Source organism: Sturnira hondurensis, unplaced genomic scaffold, assembly GCF_014824575.4.
Source record: "Sturnira hondurensis isolate 20B ecotype Veracruz unplaced genomic scaffold, ASM1482457v3 Scaffold0003420, whole genome shotgun sequence".
NCBI classification, from domain to species: Eukaryota; Metazoa; Chordata; class Mammalia; order Chiroptera; family Phyllostomidae; genus Sturnira; species Sturnira hondurensis.
The window spans coordinates 1,072,675-1,090,420 of NW_028076051.1; the positions used below are offsets into that span (position 1 = coordinate 1,072,675).

The window sequence follows — 17,746 nt, forward strand, 5'->3', positions numbered from 1 at the left end:
ACATCATAAAAAGGATTATAAGCAGTATTCCCTTCAGCTGTGAGATGCTCTTTAAATTGAAAACTGCCCTGACTGGTGTGACTAAGTGAGGGCCAGCTTGCAAACCAAAGGCTTGCAAGTTTGATTCTCAGTCAGGACGCATGCGTGGGTTGTGGGCCATGTCCCCATCTGTGGGAAAGCAAGAGGCAACCACACATCAATGTTTCTCTCCCTCTTTTTCTCCCCCCCCTTCCCCTCTCTCTAAAAATAAATGAATAAAATATTTTAAAAATTTCAACTATACACACAGCTGGACAGTTGAGTCTCAAGTATGATAATGCTTGCTGGGGCCAAGATCTACAAAGCTGTGTGTGAGTGTGAGTGTGTGTGTGTGTGATTAGTCACACAACCCCCTGAAAATGATAACACATCCTTCCCCCTAATCCTTCCCCCTAACCCAGGACTGTCACACTAATAATATTTCCCCTTTGCCATCAAGTATTCCCAAAATCAGAATCATTATGCCTAGCTTTGAGAGATTTTCTTTTCCTCTTGGCAACCTATAGATGCTACTGCGGAAAGAGACTACAACAGGGAACAAGCAATAACAGACAACCTAACACTTGAAAGAAATAGAAGTCATGAGGCTTACAGTGGTTTTCAGCATAACTATAATCACTAGCACTTGTCATAAAATTCTTACCTTCCTGCCAGTCTTTTAGCTTAATTTCACAGCAAATGAGAGGGGCTCCAACTCTGCCAGTAGTATAGTCAGTAACTATGAGGGGAAAAAGAAACAATGACATTAGGATACCACATTCCAGACTTGTGAGAAAGTGATAACAGGAATATTGGAGCTAGAACCAGATTCTGAAAGATGACAAAAGGAGAAAACATATTGACAGGAGTACCAAGTGTGATCATCTTTCCATATGTCAACTTCATTTCAACAGTGCAATCGACTCCAATGTTGTTACATTATTTTCCTGTCTCATGGCTATATTTCAGATAAATAAGTACAAAAAGCTGTTAAAGAAGGACAGCTGGCTCCACCACTATCTATATGGATTCTGATAAGACAGATCTTATTAGAATACCCTGTCTACCACTCGCTGACGGGCTTCGTAACTTAGGGCAAGTCATTTGACCTCCCTAAGCGCCATTTCCTCATCTATTAAGTTGGGATAGTAACAGAGCCTATTTCATATATAAATATGCTGCGAAAATTAAATGAGATGATATGTGGGCAGTGCTTAACACTTCTTGGCAAAAATAACTAGTTCAATAAATGTTAGCTGCTGTCATCAAAGATGTTGATATGATCCTTTTGTAACTTGTGATTATTACTAGCAGTATCAAGTATTTATTGACAGCATATTAAATATGTAGCATTATATTAATATTGTGAGGACAATGTAAGGATGAGAAGATCCTACCCTCAATGAGCTTACAAACAAATTACCTGAGAAGAAATACATATGAAACAATTTAGAGCACATTTAAATACTAAAGTGCATGGTGCTAATAGTGATTACAATAGTATCTTAGAGACTAGAAAGATCTATGAAAAATAAAATAGTTGGGAAAGACTTAATTGAAGAGTTGCACATTAGAAGATGGCTGTGACTGGTTAAGAAAAAGGGCATTCCAAGAAAAGAAAGCAGAAAATACAGAGAGGTGGGAACAAGAATGCCTATAGGAGAAATGGTGAGAAGACTATCTTCTTTGGAGAAAAAGCCAAGCATGTATGCACATGGGAAAAAATGGAAAACAATAATGGCTAGGTACAATGGTGTCAGACTAAAGATATATTGAAAGCTAGGCTCACCAGGTGTGAAGCAGTGCTTGAGGTGGATGTGTCTGACACATCCAGGAAGTATGCAGGAATACCAGAATTTATATATTAGAGGCAGATACGGATGTTGAAAGGCAGCTATTGAAAGGCTGTTACCTCAGAACACTATGAAGTAATAACAGGTTGGATGCCAAAGGTGGCATGTAGGGAAGGGCACGATCCAATAGCAAAATGGAAAGAGCTGATAAAATTTACAGATACTAAAAATAATCAGAGGACTTCAAAGCTAATACCCTGAAAGGCTTGAAGGATGGTAAAATCGCTGTCACAAACAATTTGGTAATGTAGAGATGGTTTAGGATACTGGCATTTGGATACTGTGTCCAATTTTGGACACAATACATTTAAAGTGAAAGTGGAATCATCCACAAAAGGTACTACACCCATTGTTTCACAACCTGGAGTGATTTTGCCCCTTAGAACATATTTGGCAATGTTTGGACGTACTTCACTGACCCAACCTGGGGCAGTAGGTTACTACTATTATCTATCCACTAAATATCCTGCAATTCACAGGAAACCCCCAGCAAGAAAGAATTATCTGATTCAAAATTTCAATAGTGCATAAATTGAGAAACCTGCTATAGGCTGTTGAAATAAGGGAAGAGAAAACAAACAAGTCAGGGCAGGAGCATAGATTTGAGTAGGAGCAAAAAAAGCGATACTTTATTTCAAGAGTGCAGTTCTCCAAATAAGAGATCATTTAGAGATAAAAGGTTATAGGAGTGGGTGACAGAATTTTGAGGACTGACAATGGGGTATACATATGGGAGCAGAGAAAAGTAGGTTTACAGTTGCTCATATGAAAAATAATACAATAATTAATAAATAACAATACAAGAATATACTGTTTCATGTACTCATAACTGTAAACCTGTGGGGGCCCGCCAGGCCGCAGGGGATCAAGGACAGAGTTCTCCACTGTGAAAATGGTGGATGAACTTGGTTTCTGGTCCCTGGAGCCGGCGGGTACCTTGGCATTTTCCTAACCTTCCCGTTCCCAGCCTTGAAGGATATAACAAGATTATGGCATATGTGTCATGTTCCAAGACGGTTATGAGAACTTCTTGCCCTTTTGATAGCTTAAGGGAGTGCACGAACTCTGAGAAACAACATTGTTTCTAGTTCCTTGCAGTCTTGCTTCAGGTGTTAGCAGTTTGTATTTAAGACAGCTGTTCCTTGAATAAAGTTGCCATTTGCCAGCAGAGCATTTGGTCCTCTCCATTCTTTCAGTCCCTCGCCTCACCTCGCGACCACCCTTGCTGCGGCGGGCCGCGGCATAAACCTACTTTGCCCACCTCTGTATTTACAAAGCTTAAAAATAAAGGTTCATATGATACTGAACTAAGAGTTTCTAAAACTAAAACTATGTAAGTTTGCATTGAATCCTGATGTTACTTAAGAGGTATAATGTGGCCCTGGCTGGTGTGACTCAATAGATTAGGCTCTAGCCTGCAAACAAAAGGGTCACCAGTTCCATTCCCAGTCATGCCACATGCCTAGGTTGTGGGCCAGTAGGGGGTACGCCAGAGGCAACCACACATTGATGTTTCTATCTCTTTCTCCCTTCTCCTCTCTCTAAAAATAAAATAAATAAATAAAATCTTAAAAAAAAAACAGACGTATAATATGACCATGGTTCTCTAAGGAATCATAAAGCAAATAGGCTTTATGAGTAGTAACTGATGTGCTTACCTTCAGTAACTGTCCCAGCACCACACGATTCTGTCAATCCATAACCCTGACCAACTGGACAACAGAAGCAGACATTCATGAATCGATGTGTCTGAGGTGATAATGGTGCTCCACCAGAAAGCATCATGCGAACATTCCCTCCTAGCAAAGCCTTCACTTTTTTAAATAGTATCCTTAACAAAAGGAGGGATAAATTATTACAGCACATGCACTGTATTATTCCTGAAAACACACTAACTTATAAGCTTTGGGAAACATTTCTCAACTTTGGTTGAGACATCTAAATTTCAAAATCATGGTTACAATGAGAGGTTAACAGAACAAGAAGTAGTTAACACTTTGAAAAAAATGCCACATACTCTTAAAAGTACAACAAAAAGTGCACTGGCAGGAAATTGCTTTGATATGCAGTAAATAAAAGAAAATAATGATGTCAAAGAAAAACTATTTTCAAGTTATCTTTGGTACATTCAGTCATCTATCTTATCCCCCTTCCAGTGAAAAACACCTCCCCATCTCCAAGCCACAGCACTACATTTAAAATAACTTATATTCATATACTCACTACGCTATTTTATGAAAACAACAAATCAGAAACACCTACATGCAGAATAAATCTTGAAAATCACTCTAAAAGTTACACTTAGCGTTACACTTAAAGTTACACTCTAAAACGTCACACTTAACTTCAAATGTTTTGATTTAAAATTCTATTCTAGTTTTTCTTCATGAGACCAAATTTTATAATTAAATTTTAAATATTTATACTCAATTATTAAAGTTTACTAAATTGCCAAGATCAGATTTCGGGGTCCTCTGCTTGCTGTATCAGCACTGAGACTTAAAATTAAATAAAAGAAAATGTCAACCTTAAGATCATGGTGGTAATGCTCAAATTAAGTTGCCATTTGCTTCCTTATATTCCAGATGTAAAAACACAAAAAGATCTAAAGACTCAAAATATAGTCTATAAAATATACTTACAGATTGCAAAGCGGTGCATCATATCCCTTTTTGATCTGTTCCAATTTGTAATCATACCCTATCTTGAACAGAGTTTTCTGAATATAATTCATTTCTTGGACTTTGCTCATAACATTCTTATAAATTCGATCCATAATTTCCTATAAGGGAAGCAAAATATCCAATAATCAGAACAAAAACTACACCAATACTGAGACAGTCTTTAGTTGAAGATACCTTATTTACCAAATCTTATGTAAATGCCTTTAGTATAACAAATATATTTACTTCATTATATAATTAATTTCCCGGACTGTCTACTACTTCAAAAAGACTAAGGGTATCTTCAATTCTATACACTAAATTTACCTGAAATTTTTAAGAATGACTCTAATCTTGATGTTTTTCTCTTTATTACTACTAGCTAGCAACGCTTACAGCATGGCAGGGAGCTTACTGTTTCTTAAAATTCTTATGTCCCTATAATTTAGGCATTTCTATTCCACTTTAAAAGAAGTTCTGGTAACAAAAAAGAAACAGGTCTCTTGGTCACAGCTCCTTGGAAAATTAGAAGTAGGACTAGGTTTGTCACATATTGACTACCATGCTACGACATACAAAATAAAAAAAAAAACAACCCACACTATCACCAAATGTTTTCTTGAAATTACTTTGTGCAGATTAACAGAACTATCATATAAAGCATACCTATTTGTGAATACCTAGTTTTAAATACTGAAAGTAGCAATTAGTGTAAATTCAGTTGTGCTACAATGAATAACTTTATGAATGGCTCTTAATAGAAGGAGGGACAAAAAACTGCTGTTCACAAATGCAGACAGCAGAACCATCCCTTGGCATTATGCTAAGTGAAATAAGTCAAAGGAGATAGACAAATACTGCACGATCTCACTTATATGTGGGATCTAAAAAGGCCAAAGTTATAGCAGCAGAGAATATATTGGTAATTGCCAGGAGCTGGGGGTTGGGGAAACTGGGAAGATGCTGGTCAAAGGGCACAAACCTCCAGTTAGAAGATGAATAACTTCTGGGGGGGTAATGTACAGCATGCTGACTATAGTTAAGAAGACTGTATTATATACTTGACAGTTGCTGACAATAAATCTTAAAATGTTTTCACCATACATACAAAATACACACACACACACACAAATGGTTAACTATGTGAGGTGATCAACCTGTTAACTAATCTTATTGTGGTATTTACTTCACTATATACATATATCAAATCATCATGTTGTGCCTATTAAAATCACACAATGTTATATGATGATTATATCTTAATGAAGCTAGAGGCTACCGTGGCATTCAAGCATGGTACAACGTTGTTTTCTCCTCTTCCACAAAAGGAATAACTATTATATAATTTAAATATTTGTGTAGATCTGTGGCTGAGAAATCCCAGAAGTTCCCTAAAATGGTTTTAACATCCTATAATTATTCCTCTTAAAAAAGTATATGGGAGGACCCTGGCTGGCGTAGCTCAGTGGATTGAGCACAGGCCTGCGAACCAGAGGATCGCGGTTCAATTCCCAGTCAGGGCACATGCCTGGGTTGCAAGCCAGTTCCCTGCAGGCCAACTCCCAGCAGGGGACGCACGAAAGGCAACCATACACTGATGTTTCTTTCCCTCCCTCCTTCCCCTCTAAAGATAAATATATAAATAAAATCTTTAAAATAATAATAATAAGGAACAAATGATTCCTTAATTTAAAAAAAAAAGTATATGGGATGTAGAGGTCAAAAAAAAAAACACGTGGGAGGAGAGAGATGTGTGAAAACAGCTTCCATGGCTCCTTTCAACACCAACCACAGGCACAGAAAGACACCATGAGTAAGGAACACATGTAGCTGCAACAAATTGGTGGGATTTATTGTTAGCACAGTAAGTCACCAATTTACCTTAACCCAATTACATAATTCTCAATTGAGTTACCGCTTATAAGAAGTTGTATTTATTCTGAATTCTCAGAATGTGAATATTACAATACTTAAAAGATCATTCATTATGACTCAGGAAAAGAACAAACCCAGAAAACAAAACCTACTAATAAAAATACTGTAAAAGACTATTTATGAAGAAGTGTACAGAGCTAGGAGAAACAACATGTTTGCTGAAGCATCAATGGACTAGCAACATGGGAGGTCATTTGCTATCCCTAGGCTTCAAGAAGTACAAGGACAGAAGTATTCCTGAAACGTGAAGGAGCATTGTAGCCATGGGAAAGACCTGGTTATAGCCAATGGGAAAGAGGCTGCAACCAATGTATGCCTTACAATTGGCCAAAATTGCAGCTGAGCAGAGAAAAAACAAAGACAGTAAGTATGCAGATCTCTCTCTCACTCCTCCTCTCCTCTGATCACCCATGAGTGCCAACAATGGGCTGAACTCAACCAGAAAGCAGAAGGCAGGCAAGCCCTGATAATTCATTCACAAAAGTTAGCCTCCCGAGACACAAAGTAAAGAAGAATGGACAATGGGCAACTGGAAAATACACAGAATATCAGCTAACTCTTGTTTCTCCTTCAAGCCTCAATTCAGACATTACTTCCTAAATTTCTCAGCTGTTCCTACTCCCTAACTATGCTGTGTGATACAGTTTACTAGGGACTCCTGTTCTTTGGATAATGAAGCTCACATAGCATTTCTCAAAACAAAAAAACAAAAACAATCCTAAAAGGACAGTCTTAGTGGTTAAGAAGACTCTGGAATCAGACTGGTGGAGTTCAGACTTTAACTCTACAACCTACTGTCTGTATCAAGAAAGTATTTTTCTTTATAAAATTTGGGTAACAAGACCACCTAGCAAAGTCTTGGGGGAAAGTGAGATGAGCTACCTAAATAAAGCACTTAGCACAAAACACAGAAGTACTACCCTTCCTATTATCAGCAACATTTTAATTTGTAAGCTTGCTGAATTCTATAGCACCTCTAAACAAAAAGGGAAATGCCACTCTGACTTATTTTAATTCTTTCATTATTTAGTAATTTTGTACTTAGAAGGTAAAAAAAAGAACCAAAGTATCTTTCATCTCTAATTCTCAGAAAAACTTACATCGAACACTTCATTATCTAATCTCAGACTTTTCATGTGCAAAAACAATTCTGTGAAAGATATTGGGATAAGATTTAAAGTCTGATCTTAATACAACAATACTGATACCCAGCCCCACTGCAGTTTCCAAAGCCTAAAAAAAAGCAGGAGAGTTTGTTTGAGTACACGAGTCTGAAACACTGCATTAAATATTTTATAATCCATCATTATAAGGCTATAAAATGTAACATCTTATTTTTATAAAAGGTGGTATTTCACAAAAAGATTTTGAGTAAGATGAATAAACTTTTTTCTTTGTGAGGTCTCAAATGATAGCTTTCTTAGTCACCGTAAGGGTCCAGAGGATTGGGTTCTAGACTTACTTTTGTCACTAACCAGCTCTGTAGCCTTGGATATGCTACCTCAGTTCTCCACCATGGCCTAGGTTTCCCCATATTTTAAATTAAGTGACTATACAAAATGGTATTTACAGTATATTCTACCTTTAAAGTATTATGATCAATCTTCACTCTGGGTAATTTGTACTTAGCCATTTTCATCACCTAATTTTCAAGTACCAGCAAACACTAGCAGCTACACATTACAGAAGTTTGCCACTGCATCTTTCCCAATACTTACCTGAGATTTTAAGTAAGACATTTGCCATAATATGCACAAGAAAGTTTTTACACACACACACACACACACACGTGCCTAATATTACTTTTTAAAAAGCCCAAGTGCAAGCAATAAATGCCACTTATACTCTGCACTTACTGGAACAGCTGCCATGAGGGTAGGCTTCAGCACAGTACAGTCTCCTTTACTTCCTTTTTTAATTTTGCTGGACTACATTAAAGACAAAGCAAATAGGATTAGGGTAACTAACCTTAGCAAAAAAAAAATGTTATAACTCAAGTGTTAACAATAACAAAGGCAGAAATTTACACATGGAATTTGATCTTCTACTGCTCAGTGAATTGTTGGTTAGAACTATCATAATCTCTAAGTCTATCGCCTTAGACCACTCGGCCACCCTGACACCCTTATAAACTACAAGTCTGAAGTATAAGTGCCTTAGTGCTTTATTTCTTCTAGCACATTTCAGCCTTCCTTAGAGGATAAACTAAGATGCAGAAGAAAAGATAAAGGGACATTTTGGTAAGTCAAGCATTCTTACTAATAACATTACCATCAAACATAGCACTATCCATTTTCAACAAAACAAAACCCCTCAACTAAGGTAGATCAAACACTAAAACAAAGGTTGAAGATAATTTTAACTTTCTTTAACTAGCTAAAAGGCAAAACCAGCAACTCAAACTCACGACTATGATCATCAAGTAACATATAAAACTAATTTGATAACATTTTGGTTGAGAGAATACTGAAGACACTGCCAGTGACCATGTAGTGATATGCACATACATTTGTAAATGCGTGTATGTTTTTCTTTTCAATTCTTTTTTCTTTCTTATACACATAAATACGATCTGGGATTTCAGATGTCAGAGCAGTAGATAGAAAAGCTGACAGTCACCCACTGAAAGAGGTAGATAAAAATAAGAATCTTCTATAATGCAGTGAGTCTGGAAGTTTAGCTGTATCACATATTAGTCATGGCCAACACAGGCAAGAAGAAAACCAGCTCTTAAGATGCAATGGGATCCTCTGGTTATGACCAGCTCTGCCACACAGAAGGTTCTGCTGATAGAACTCAATAGTTTTTATACTACTTTTCTTTATGAGATAAATAGAAGAAATAAAATAACTTGTTGTGTCTCACAAGAAGTGTGCAGATGTGTGCACATTCCTGAGTGGAAACCTACACCTGCATATGCACACCACACACAGAGAGCTACTCCATAGAAAGAGAGATGGGCTCTTGTGTCCTTCAAGTCCCAGCTGATCTCCATTTGTCGCTGATAGAGAGAGTTTCTGCTATAGAGAACCGTTCCAGGATAGTAGTAGCCACAAGCAGTCATTCCTGGCTTTATTATTCTTAGTAATATTTTAGTTCTTGTCTTTATTATGATCCCAGTAACCCTAGTTTTGACATCACTATCATCTGCAGGGTTCTGAGGTGGTCCCTCTGGTCTCTGACCTTTTTCTGATTTCCTATGTAAGGGAGGCTCTTGGGTTTTATATTCCTGGTCAGATCAAGACTCTTTAGAACAAAGTTTAGCGAAAAGGTAGGTGTGAATGCTCTTGACAGTTCTCTAATAGGCTTTTAATGTACTACTTGGCCTGAGAGATAGCAAGAATGAAGTGAGACCAGCAACAGACCCCCACTGGCCCCCTTCCCCACACTGAGGCTATTCTTTTCAGAAAGGCAGCGAAAGCAAGGGCTTTCTGCACTCCCCTGCTCAGGGGGAAATCATACTCAAAGCTTAAAGAAATGATTTTTACATTTTGAAAACATCCCCAGATGTAAGAAAGACTCACAATGCATCCAATGTAATCATCACAGATTGTTACATTTTTTTAAAAATGTAAGCCCCAGTCTCATTAATAGATCTATTATGACTTCACTCAATCAAGTCCTGTTTATTAGTTTACTTCATAGTTTAATTTACTTATTTCATTCATTACTATTCTAGTAGACTGTAAGTGTGAATTTTTAGCTTAGTGGTTTAGTGAAATACAGCAAGTTTTCCATCTTACAAAGAAGTTGTGGTTCTTAAAGTACAAAGTAGGCAATTATTTGGAACATATAACATTTTCTCATGGTAAAGCCACTGAAAAGATGGTTGGATTATCCTTAGGGGCAGGGTAGTAGTAATGACCATGAAGGGACACAAAGGACATTCTGGGATCTAGAAATGTTCTTTCTTCCTCCCAGGATCTGGATGGTGATCATCAAAGAAGCCTATATATGTATGTGCATATTAAATGTAATCTATTAGTACCCTTTTAGCACCTTAAGTTTATATCCAAAATCAAGCCCCCCAAACAGAAAAAGATGGTTGCAATCTCAAATATCAAAAACACTGATTTAACTTTTTGTCTTAATATTATACAACCTACCTAACCTCTACCTAACTAAAATGGTATTTGTAACAAAAAAAAATAAAGTTGAAAGTATTACAACTTCTAACTGTGAACTACAAGGGCACATCTTCTCATCAATGCATGCTCCATTAAGACTGCCAAATAAAAGGCAGCACTGCCTAGGGTTCTGAAATATGACAGCCGGGCCTCCAGTGATGAGAGTGGCAGAAGCCACACAGAGAATCAAGTCATTCCTACCTATACTCAGTTTACCTTTCAGCATTTGCAATGCCACAGCTCCCTTCAATGCTCTGTTTTCCACCAATGTCTGGTTGAAACTTTTTCAAATAGGCTTAAAATACACGAATCATCCCTACCCATTATTGGATTTCCTGCTATGGACAACAGGGAGGAGGGAGGAGGGAGGAGCCAGACTCGGTAGAAATCTGGAAAAAAAACTGGAAAACTGAATTTTTCTAATTTAATTTTAATTACTCTGTATTTCAATATGTAGCTAGCGACTACTATATTGGACAGCACTACTCTACAGAAAACTCAGAGCAAAACTGGGCCAAAACCATACCACCACCTCTCCCCGAAATCCCACTAAATATTCATGGGTAATACGTCAAGAAAGGCTCAGTGTATTTATATTCTCTATCCTAGCTCTCTGAAACACAAACCTAATAGAGAAAGATAAGATAGAAAGAATGATTAGTTTCAAAATAATTTAAAAATATGTAGAAAAGCAACATAAAAACAATTTTATTTAAAATAGCTACAGTTTATGAGGATTTCTTTCAAAGTTATGAAAAAAGTTTTAGCTGAATTAAAATATCTCATGTTTGAGTAATATATTCTCAGCCAGACAATGGCACTTGATAATGATCAGGCCAATATACTGAAAAGCTTTGTCACCTGGTCAGAGAGTGTAAGTGGAGAAGAATATCCAATCCTACAGCCATAGGTAAAGCAAGATATTTCTGCTGTCAATTCTAGGACATGCGCCAAAGGCAGGTAGCCAATATATGTGTCCTTTGGTCTAAAACAAAATAAGAGAAACATTTTAGCCAATCTTAAAAAGGCATTATAAATTATAAATCTCGATAACCTTATCATTTTAAGATAGATTGAGTAGAGAATGACAACATGAGCTCTGATTTCTTTTTTTTTAAAAAAAAAGGTCAAATAATTCACTTACCCGAGGCCAGGAATTCTCTCACACTGGCCTGCCATTCCAGCTATCAAATTGCTATGATGCATCATCACTCCCTTAGGTCGACCAGTAGAGCCACTGGTGTACATGACGATAGCCATGTCCGAAGGAGCTGGTCTATTTGGAGGAACGCTTGCTAAGTGAATGAAAAAGAACCAAATTAATGATTTGAACATACAAAAATACCTGTGATATTATCACCACCATCAGGGTAATAGACATACCCATCACCTCCCTGAGTTTCCTTGGGTTGTTGTTGTTGTTGTTAACTTGATCTTTAAGGTGACTCCAACTTTAAAATTCTAACATGCTAAGTTTTAAATAGTGCATGGAATCTCAACTTCAACATAGTATCATGCTAACCTAGTAACCTCCTTTTCATCCCAGAATATACCAAAATGTCCAAGAAGACAAAGATATACTATCAGAATTCAATGAATGTTTAACAAGATTCTTGGATTTTAAAAAATTAGTTTATACTCTGTATGATACTATAATAGTAGATACATGTCATCATACTTTTGTCCAAATCCATAGAATACACACCACTAGGAGTGATACCCACTGTAAACTATGGACTTTGGGTCATTCTGATGTGTCAGTGTAGGCTCATTAATTGTAATGAATGTATCTTCTTCTGGGAAAAGCTGATAGTGGGAGAGGCAGTGTGTATGTAAGGGTAGGGTGTATATGTGAACACCCTCTACTTTCCTGTCAATTCTGCTATGAATCTCTGTTCTACAAAACAAACTATTTTTAACAGTTAAAGAAAATGAGTTACGTTTCATGTACCAATTAAAATAAAAAATTTAAACAGTGTGATTTTACCACTGAAATAACCAAAGATAAAGTTACACTTAAATTGGCTAATGCTAATGCTCCTTAAAGATATCTATTGTTAAGAGTTCATAAATCAAAAAAATTGGAATTGGATCTTTCATTTGATGACTAATGGATGTAGCAGCAGTGCATACAGGGTGGGGCCAAAGTAGGCTTACAGTGGTCAGTACAGAAAATCCAAAAATCAATAAATAATACAAAAATAAACCGTGTGTTCCACATGCTCACAACTGTACACCTAATTTTGCCACACACCATATGCTAAGCTCTTCTCAATCTAAGCACACAATGTGACACCTCACTTCCTGTCATCATAACAACTATCTACTCAGATAAAGTATTATAAAACATGTGTCTTATCTAGTGTAGAGGTGAGTGGAACTAGGTGGGATATGTGGTCTACCATGTTATTGTTACGAGGACTCAATACTCCCATAGTTTTTTGCCAACAGCTTTTGAAGAATCAGTCAAGTGTCCCCCACCTCGCAGAATCAACGTAATGTTGAGAAACAATTCTCCATGTGTCTCTTGAGTTTCCACACAGCTTGTGAGTAGAGGCACTGACTTTATTCTGAACTATCTTTTCAAGAAAGCTTGGACAGTGAACAGCCTAGGAAGACAGAGAGAGTGTCTCCATCCAAAGCAAAGAGCTGGCTTGCTTACTGTCCAGGACAATAGAGATAATGTCTCCCTCCAGGGCACAGGACAAGCAACTGTTTACTGCCCATTGTAAAATTTGGGTTGCCTAAGTTAGGGCGTCTCTCCTATAACATAACCCACTACATGCGCAGGTATTACCTAACCCTTTTCGCATTGCCCTGTGGAAACTGGGGTGCAAGAAAACACCATAAATGCTGATACTCTAGGTACTGCTATTTGCTGTGATTCAAAAAACTATCCCTCATCTCTGATGCAACTCTTGTGTCTCCAAGAAGCTGTGGCAAGCTCATTTGTTTGCTTGCAAAGTTTGGTAAAATGTCAGCCCCTATGTCATGCTCCCCAAGTAGTAGTAGAGTGTTATACTCGATACCTGTTATTACAAACCTGTGTTCTGTTTCTAATGGTGAAACATAATATTCATAAGCTAAAAAGAGATTCAACCAACATTTTGTCTGCCAAAATGAATCCTTTTCTCATCTAGTAGAGTATCATGACCTTTACATTAAACATGACAGAAAAACTACTTAAATAGAGTGTTTAATTCCCTCAACCCCGTTCTGATGACCAACTAATATTTTGCTACAAGGCAGATTCACTTATTCCAAATGAAATACCAACTACCACCTCAATGGTAGAATAAATCCAAACATGGAGCTTCTGGGCAAGATGGTGACATAAGTAATCATGGTACTCACCTACTTCCACAACCACATAAATATTACAACTAAACTACAAAACAACCATCATTCATAACTGCCTGAAATCTGGCTGAATGGAAGTCCTACAACTAAGGGATTAAAGAAGCCACATTGAGACTGGTAGGAGGGGCAGAGATGTAGAACAGGCTAGTCCCATACTAACATGTGGCAGATAAAGAATTGGGAGATATATATCAGCTGCAGAGGTCAACCCCAAAGAGCAAGGGTTCCTAGCCCTATACCAGGCCCCCAAGCTCAGGCTTCAAGGGACATAAAAAGAAATCCCCATAACTTCTGTCAGTAAAAACCAGCAGGGATTATGGCTGACTGAGCTGTACAGCTTCTGGAGCCCCAGGTGTTCCTCTGAAAGGGCCCACACATGAACTTACTTGCTGATGGACTCACTGCCTCTGAGCTCCAGCACAGGGGCAGAAGCTTAAAAGGCAACATAGACAGGTATGGAGGAACTGAAGTGTCTGGCATCAGGGCAAGAACTGATGCAGCAGGTCTCTCCAAAACAGAAATGCTGACAGAGGTCATTTTTCCTTTTCTGAGCTCTCCCCTCAGAGCCACAGAACCAGCCGATGGGCACTGTATCTCAGTCTTCGTCAACCTAGCTCACACTGTGTGCCCCACTGTGGTGATTCCCTGAGGCCACGTTTCACTGAACTTTTGGGCCCACCCGAGCAGTGTCCAGTGACTTTTCTATATGAATGACCTATCTTGACTCATGCTTCAGGTTTTCCTAAAATCTCTTGAAGAAGAATCTAGCCTCAGTGTGCCTTATACATCTTGCTAAGTGGTTCCAGCCCTGGCACTAGCAGCAGCCAGCCTTGGTTCACAGCTAGGCCTTGCCTGGGCACCTCTATGCCCAGCATAAGTAGCAGCCACCTTCATATCACTTTGTAGCTCATGATGGGTGGCCCCAGGCAGAACACAGGGGGCAGCTGACCTTGGCCTGCACCTCCCAGGAGGCCCAAGAGCCACTGCATTCAGTGGACAGGTTCAGACCATGTCAAAGCATCACCACCCAACCACCTCCACAAGTGATACACACAAGAGGTGGAATCAACAAGCACCAGAACCCAAATAAACTGAGTCCTGCTCTGTGGGGTGGGTCCCCTGTACAGCTGAGTCTCTACAGTGATTAGAGGTCAGTGGTTGCAGCCAATCCTTGCAGCTGATCAGCCTGGGAGCAAATTTCTTCCACTGATGTATCAACAGCAATCACAGCTCATCTGCAACAAGAGGATTTACACAGCCCACACAGGGAATGCACCTCAAGTGCCCAGTGCAGATGACAGAGAAGGCTGTGCCCCACGAACCCCAACAGAACACATACTACATACTACAGAATACTCTACCAAGTCAGGGAGTCAAATCAGCTCTACCTAATACATAGAAACAAACACAAGGGTAGCTGCCAAAATGAAAAGAAAGAAACATGTCCCAAATGAAAGAACAGAATAACACTTCAGAAAAAGAACTAAGCAGAATGGAGTCAAGCAATCTATTAGATGCTGAGTTCAAAACACTGGTTATAATGACACTCAAGGAACTTAGTGAGAACCTCAACAGCATAAAAGAAGACCAGTCAGAAATGAAGGACACATTAAATGAAATGAAGAATAATTCATTTCATTTAAGGCTCAATTGGTTGGGCATTGTCCTGCAAAGCAAAAGGTCACTGGTTCAATTTCCAGTCAGGGCACATGCCTGTGTTGCAGGTACAGTTCCCAGTCAGGGTGCATTCAAGAGACAACCAATCACATTCATGAGAGAGAGAAACACTTTCTCCCTTTCTTCCCCTATCACTCTCTAAAAATAAATAAATAAAATCTTTAAAAAATAATTTACAGGGAATCAACAGTAGTAAGGAAGCACAAAACACCCAATCAGAAGAGCGAAAACAAAAAAAAGAATCCAAAAAATGAAGATAGTGTAAGGAGCCTCTAGGAGAACTTCAAGTTACCAACATTTGTATCATGGGGGTGTTGGAAGAAGAGAGAGCAAGAAATTGAAATCTATTTGAAAAAAGTGACAGAAAGCTTGGAGGAGATAATAGACATGGAAGACCAGGAAGCACAGAGAGTCCTAAACAAGAGAAGCCCAAAGAGGTCCACACTAAGATACATCATAATTAAAATGAAAAAGGTTAAACACAAAGAGAGAATCTTTAAAGCAGCACAGAGAAAAGTTAGTTACCTACAAGGGTCCTCATAAGACTGTCAACTGATTTCTCAACAGAAACTTTCCAGGCCAAAAGAGATTGGCAAGAAATATTCAAAGTGATAAAAAATCAAGGACCTACAGCCAAGATTACTCTACCCAGAAAAGCTACCACTTAGAATTGAAGGACAGGTAAAAACTTCCCAGACAAGAAAAAGCTAAAGGAGTTCTTCACCACCAGACCAGTATTAAATGAAATGGTTTTTTTTAAAATTAATTTACTTATTTTTAGAGAGAGGGTAAGGGAAAGAGAAAGAAAGGGAGAGAGAAAGAGAAGGAGAGAAACACCAATGTGCGGTTGCCTCCTGCATGACCCCCACTGGGGACCTGATTCACAACCCAGGCATGTGCCCTGACTGGGAATGGAACCGGTGACCCTTTTTTCTACAGGCCTGTGTTCAATCCACTGAGCCACACCAGCCAGGGCTAGAATTAGCAGTTTTTTTTAAAAAGTTTACTAAATGAAAGCCCTGAGACCATTTCCTTACATGAGGTCCAAATTGGAAGGTTATGGTAAGTTATTTGAAAAAAGAAAATTTAGGCAGCAACCACCAAAAAGTCTTATCCATTGCATACATCTCTACTTCTCAGTAGATTTCAAAGCCATAGTTATCTTTTAAAGGAAAAAGGAAGGGAAAACTTTAATTATATATGGTCTTGACAGTTTTTAAACATTTTTAAACTTTTTTAATCAAAGAACTTTACACTTTCACTCACATCACTTCTTTTCCTAAGCTACTGAAATAACTTTGAATAGATTAATTTATTTGTTTTAACTGCTTTACTTACAGTTTTCTGGCTTAGATCCCAACTCTTCTACTGATTGCATGCTGTGAATCTCAAATCCTTCAGGGTATTCTGTTTTATTGATAGCTTTATTATCCACATAAATGATATGTTTAACACAATTAATATCTAACAATGCAGTCTGTTGAGCAGAAAGAAAATCCAGTTATCAAATAGGAGTCTGCAGTAAGCTCAATTATTGAACATTTTTCCATCCCATCAGATAACACTACCATGAATTAAAAAAAATGTCATACTTACCTTAAGTTTACTCTCCAGAAGTTCAACACTAGTAATCAGATAGACAGCTTCAGATTCATTTAATCCATGAACAACAGCGTCTTTGCCAAGTGTGGCATACAAAGTCACAACTACATAATACAAAAAGAAAGACAGAGTTAAATGATAAACATTCATTCAGTTTATTATTTAAATCAGCCTTTAATGATAGGTAATTCACAGATGCAAAGACATTTTATAATTTAATTTGATTTCACAGTCTCTGCCATACTACCCTTCAACCTTACCTCAAATTTCCTGGTAGTCCAAAATTTTCCTCACAGATTCTCAGGACTCTAACTTACTAAATGTGAAGAAACCCAGAAATATAGAAGTGCCACAACTGATTAAAAACCAGTCAATTAAGACCGTCAAGGCCAATAGGTTCTGGCTGAAGTTGTTTTTTTTTTTTAACTTGTATTATTTTTAAATTTTAAATAATATTGAATTAGTTTATATTCAATATTATTTAGTATCAGTTTCAGGTATGCAGTGGCAT

At 37.9% G+C, this 17,746-nt stretch overlaps 1 protein-coding gene across 6 annotated transcripts in view; it reads right to left on the reverse strand.

Moving 5' to 3' along the window:
- The window catches only part of ACSL4 (acyl-CoA synthetase long chain family member 4), a 54,712-nt gene that overhangs the window by 18,100 nt on the left and 18,866 nt on the right, over positions 1-17,746 (reverse strand). For all 6 annotated transcript variants that reach the window (XM_037041954.1, XM_037041955.1, XM_037041950.1 and 3 more), the window contains 8 exons: positions 17,230-17,339; positions 16,972-17,110; positions 11,741-11,891; positions 11,458-11,581; positions 8,326-8,397; positions 4,514-4,653; positions 3,530-3,702; positions 683-757 (listed from right to left, as the gene is read on the reverse strand). In XM_037041954.1, the coding sequence (XP_036897849.1) occupies positions 683-757; positions 3,530-3,702; positions 4,514-4,653; positions 8,326-8,397; positions 11,458-11,581; positions 11,741-11,891; positions 16,972-17,110; positions 17,230-17,339 (984 nt within the window). The remainder of the gene's footprint in view (positions 1-682; positions 758-3,529; positions 3,703-4,513; positions 4,654-8,325; positions 8,398-11,457; positions 11,582-11,740; positions 11,892-16,971; positions 17,111-17,229; positions 17,340-17,746) is intronic.